The 5,446-nt window shown below is 39.1% G+C and overlaps 2 protein-coding genes across 10 annotated transcripts in view; one reads left to right on the top strand and one right to left on the bottom strand.

Annotated features, from left to right (window-relative positions):
• The window catches only part of LOC106877675 (uncharacterized), a 104,136-nt gene extending 101,807 nt beyond the window's left edge, over positions 1-2,329 (bottom strand). For 2 of the 8 annotated variants that reach the window (XM_052975334.1, XM_052975335.1), the window contains exon 1: positions 1,109-2,325. In XM_052975334.1, the coding sequence (XP_052831294.1) occupies positions 1,109-1,297 (189 nt within the window). In that variant the 5' untranslated portion in view covers positions 1,298-2,325. Of the gene's footprint in view, positions 1-1,108 lie in introns of all 8 variants that reach the window. The other 6 variants (XM_052975337.1, XM_052975332.1, XR_008266439.1 and 3 more) reach the window with 5 other exon arrangements.
• Positions 1-5,446, top strand: part of LOC106884493 (U3 small nucleolar RNA-associated protein 14 homolog A) — a 283,035-nt gene that overhangs the window by 213,468 nt on the left and 64,121 nt on the right. The window contains exon 1 of one of the 2 annotated variants that reach the window (XM_052975328.1): positions 26-638. The exons of the other annotated variant lie outside the window; for it this stretch is intronic. The gene's annotated coding sequence lies outside the window, so the exon portion shown is untranslated. Of the gene's footprint in view, positions 1-25; positions 639-5,446 lie in introns of those variants that run through there. 2 annotated transcript variants of the gene reach the window in all.

Raw genomic sequence — 5,446 nt, 5'->3', positions numbered from 1 at the left:
AGTCTCAATAAGTATAGATTTATTCATCAGAGAAAGTCACATAGTGACTGAAGGTTCGAGAGTTTCGTGCAGAGGCACTTATCAAACTAATTAAATCAACGTTTTCTATATAAAACGAAAAAGCAGGACACTATCGGAAACAGATATGACGCAGATACTATTTTATATATAGGCAAGAAGACTTTTGATTAATAATATGACAGAATTAAGGCAAGATAAAAAAAATGAAAGTCGTCTATATATAAGGCATTCTGCCTAAACTACGTCTTTAAGATATGATTTGTAAGTAAAGGAAACTATTTCATAAGGAACTCAAGAGAAGGATAAAAAGAGCAGATAGAGAGGAATAAAGACAAAAAGGAAAGTAAAGATTGAATGAAAAGGTGAATCAAGACTAAAGGTTGGAGTTGAAAAAAAAAGCACTTACCCAGGCAGTGGTCAAGCAAATAATGGTCGTTTTGTATTGAAAGAATTCTGAAGGGGCTTTATTTTTAGACTGGGGTCAAACGGTCGAATCTATTCAACCATGTTTTAAGTCTTTAGCAACGTCAATTACAAAGAACTTGGGACTGGTACTAAAAGATAGAGAGAAGTATTGACAGGCAGAAACTGGGTAGGAGCTGTCTTCAATAATTCAAGTAATGCTATATATTCAAAATTAACCATACATGCTGGTTTTGTTGTTGTTATTGTTGCTGCTACTGTTGTTATTTTTACTTATTTTTTTGTATTTTGACGCTACTTGCCTTCAGAACTCTCGAGGGAATTTTATGCTAGCTTCATCACTTTTATTTATTTATATATTTATTTTTTTCTTTGTTTTGAAACGAGATCGAACTTCAGCATTTTATACCGATAGATTTTAGACACTTTTTTCGGCAACTGGTAAGATTATGTAGGGGGGGTGCAAATTTTGATCTTGCACCCCCTGAAAATTCTAGGGGGTGCGGGTGCACCCGCTGCACCCCCTGTTCCCGGGCCCTTGATAGCCAACCATAAGAACGGCAAAGGGACACAGAAAAAATGACCACAGACGCAAAATAACTTTACTCCATGAGGAAAGAAGTATAAAAACATGAGTAGAATTTAGAAATAGTTACTAGCTCACCGATTCTCGTTTATCGTTCCGTAAATAAGTTTTCTTTGACTGGATATATGGAAGTTGTCCAGCTGTTAAAGAACATTCAGACAATTTCTGTTGTGCTGAATGATTCGTTAAAGGTAACCCATTTCCTTGGATGTTCAAATTCTTGTGAGAAGTCTTGAAGATAGACATTGATTTGTTTGCAACCAACATTTCAGTAGCTCTTGTTTATCTGGAACTACAGAAAATACAACTTCCAGTAAATCAAGGATTTTACAAATTATTTCGCAACAAGTAGTGGTTCCCTGAATAAGGTATCTGTCCAGTTAATCACTAAAGAATAGTAATTAACTGACGGTATACTCTCCAAATGTTTTGAACAATACGATGTTTCACAACATAATTGTAGGACTGTAATTAAAATATAAAGAACGGTTAAGATTGTGGTTGGAGAACCTCACAGACCCGGTGAGAACAACGAAATTGTGGTTTGATTGTCAATAAAGTGTCCAAGATATTCTCTCCTTAAAAATGGGTAAATATATTTTACAAGACAGGCGCTGAAAAAATTCTAGCTGTATATTCGTGTATGCAGGAAGTGTTGGTGGATGTGTCGATTCAATGGTACAATGCCACCTAAAAAGTAAATTTAAAAGATTGTTTTGTTGAAATTGAATCGCAGTGAAGTTCATAAAAAAAGAACTTTCAACAAAAATACTTTAGTTGGAGAGTTTTAAGTCAACAGGAGAGCGGCATTAAGTTGGGTTTCTTTTTTTTTAACGTCTAAAAAATTAAACAAGTGGATTGTGATCTGTTTCAATGAGTTTATTGACGACTGTGAGGCATAAAATGAGAACTTCGAGTGTCAAAGAAAATAATTTATCACTTTTAAATGAAAGAACTATTAACGTTGAATGTTCAAGTGTGGTGGTGGTGGTGGTGGTGGAGTTCTATTGACTTTAGGGTTGTTAAGGGGCGGAGTTTCGGATCAGGACGCCCACATAAGTTGGATTTTCTCTTTTTTGATGAGAATTTTATCCAATTTTTTCATCCCTGCCTTCGAAATGAAGTGGTGGTGGGGGGCATCGTTTTATGAAAAGAACTGTTTTAAAATTTATGATTTTTTTCACACCCCCACCACCGGACCGATTTTGGCCAGTTTTTTTTCTATCTTTTTTTTTTTTTGCACTACGCACTTAAAAGCCATAGGAAAAGCCTTTTCGGCAAAAAAAAAATATTGGAAAACAGCCAAATCTCCCATAAATCACACGCCTTTTCGTCAGAAAACGCGTGTGATTTAAGGAAGATTTGACTGTTGTTTCTAGCACATCAGACAACCACCTTCTGCATCGCTTTGTCACTCTGGCATGTATTGATGTTTTTCACATTTATGCTATTAAAAAAAAGCATTGAAAATTTATTATTGTTTCAGCCCTCACTTCATTGTTTCTGTTTATCATTTTAAAATATTGGGGAGCTTGAGAAGGTTGTTGTTGGGATTTATCCACAGTGATTTAGAAAAGGTGCATAAAAGTTAATTTATTTTAATAGCATTCTTTTCTATTAGTAAATGTTTTTTTTTTCTTACATACACAAATGCGCGCGCGAGCACACACAGACTCACTTGTTTTGTTGCAGGTTTTTCTTGGATTTTATCCTCTTCCCTTATAGCTGGGGTTGTAGTATACTTGCTGGGTAGTCGCTACATAGTAATGTTTCTTAACCTGATCATTTCTTGATGGTATCAGGATTGCTACTTATAGTCTTTGCTTGACGCTGTAAGCAGTGAACAATCCCTCTCTTTATATTGTATGGATGGCGGGAATTGAAGTTCAGGTATATGGATATTTTGAACTCATACTCTGTGTGAGTTATTAGCACATCCAGGAATACCTGCTGATCATCCTTTTCTGGACTTATGTTTCACAAACAGCTCGGCACTCACACATGACGTAAAAGTGACACCAACGCTTTTTTCAGACCATAATTTAATAGAGCTGGTGATGTATGGTCCACAAAAGACCATGGACATATGAAATACTAGAAACGCTCATCTCATCTCTAGCCTGAATTTCCACAAAGCTGACTGGAAGGGCATTGAAAAAGAGGTCCTGAAATGTAACTGGTCCACCATCCTCTCCGGGGAAAACATCAACATGAAACTACAGAACTTCATGGCAACCATATATGATACCTGCAGTAAGTTTACCCCAAAGAGAGCACCAAATCAACAGGCGAAGAAAAATATAATACCCAGGGATGGGAGGATACTAATGAGACGAAGAACAAAAATCTCAAATCGTCTAAATGGACATCTAAAAGATTTCAATCCACCTTGAATGCACCTTGCTTGAGATTGAAAATGCACTCAAACTTTCCCATGAAAAGGAAAGGGCAGAAAAGGAAGCCAGGACTATGAAAAACATTAAAGCAAACCCTAAGGCCTTCTATAGATATGCGAAAGAATCTGCTTCAGTGTGTTACAAAATAGGACCGCTACTAGATGAAAATAGCTCACCAACTGTGGACCCCCAGAGGATCAGTGAATTACTGAATGCACAATACCAGAGTGCTTTCAGTATACCACTGGGGAAGCTACAAGTGAATGTGCTGGATAGGCTCTTTGACCCTGAAGACACATTGTGAAATGGCAACTATTGATAACATCAACATAGAGGAAACTGATGTGATATCAGCCATTGAAGTGCTGAGCTCGAACTTGGCAATGGGCCCTGATGGATTCCCTGCAATCCTCCTAAAGAAATGTAAAAGAACTCTAGCTAGACTGCTTCAAATTCTTTTCCAGGAGTCCCTCAGGATGGAGAAACTCCCCCAAAAACTAAAAGTGGGAATGATATGCCCTATCCATAAGGGAGGAAGCAGGGCAGAGGCTAGGAATTATAGACCTCACCTCCCACGTCAGCAAAGTCATGGAGCGCATTGTCAGAAAAAGACTGATTGAGTTCCTTGAGGACAATGACCTGCTCTCTAACACCCAACATAGCTTTTGCCCGGGAAGGAGCTGTCTTACACAGCTTCTGTGACACTATGACTGGGTAGTGAAGCAATTAATGAATTGCTCAAATGTGGATGTGGTATACCTCGACTTTGTGAAGGCATTTGACAAGGTCAACCATGGAATGATATGCCACAAAATATGGGGACTTGGCATCACTGGTAAAGTTGGAGAGTGACTGCATGATTTCTTAAAGGACAGGAGCCAAACTGTAGCAGCCAATGGAGCTCTCTCCACAGGGACACTAATAGTGAGTGGAGTGCCTCAGGGCACTGTCCTGGGGCCACTGCTTTTCATGGTAGCCCTATCAGATATGCCATCAGTGACAGAGGCAGCCATGCTTACCAGCTATGCCAACGACACAAAAGTTGCACAGTCAGTCAAGGAAACCTCTGATGCTATGCTCTTACAGAAAGATCTAGATGCCATCCATACACGGGCTGAGGATAACAACATGCAATTTAATGCAAGTAAATTTCAGGCCCTCCGTTACCAGTTAAGCACTGCTCAGGAATCACGACATCAGTACATTGGACCAAGTGGAGCAATGGTCCCAGAATCAAATACGGTGCATGATCTTGGAATAGAAATAAGCAACAATGCCTCATTTCACACACATATCAACAAAATGGTAGGAGTATCTAGAAGACTGGCCGGTTGGATTCTGAGAACCTTCCGGATAAGGGACCAGGAAATTATGATGACACAATGGAAGTCATTTATCCTCAGCTGACTGGACTACTGCTCTCAGGTATGGTCACCTTATACTACAAAGACGATAGCAGAGCTTGAAGCAATCCAACGACATTACACAAAGAAAATTGCATCAATGGAATGACTGTGCTACTGGGACAGATTGAAAGAGCTACGACTCTATTCCCTGGAATGAAGGCGGGAGAGGTATGCAGTGATATATGTATGGAAGATACTGGAAGGACTGGTACCAAACTTTAGAATAAAGAGCTATACCAGACCATGAACGGGACGTCACTGTGCTGTCCCCAATGTGCAAACTGTTTCATCTCGGGCAAGGATGATGTACTGCAATAACTTGGGTTTCAAGGGCCCACAGCTGTTTAACTGTTTGCCAAAACATCTGAGGAGCCTACATAGAGTGGATGTAGACGTTTTCAAATGTGAATTTGACCACTGGCTTGCCAAGATCCTGGATGAGCCAATACCTAGGCAAGAAATTCAAAAGAGGGCAGTAACATCAAACTCCATCCTTCACCAAAATCCGCTCCAACAAAAGTGGAGAGTGGAAAGATGATTACAATGGTGATGCTCCAGCATGACCACAGTCATTGGACTGAAACATAAAAGAATAAAAGAATATACAGATAGCG

The sequence above is a fragment of the Octopus bimaculoides genome, chromosome 21 (assembly GCF_001194135.2).
Source record: "Octopus bimaculoides isolate UCB-OBI-ISO-001 chromosome 21, ASM119413v2, whole genome shotgun sequence".
NCBI classification, from domain to species: Eukaryota; Metazoa; Mollusca; class Cephalopoda; order Octopoda; family Octopodidae; genus Octopus; species Octopus bimaculoides.
The sequence above is the reverse complement of the archived record's forward strand: the minus strand, read 5'-3'. Positions and strand labels throughout refer to the sequence as shown.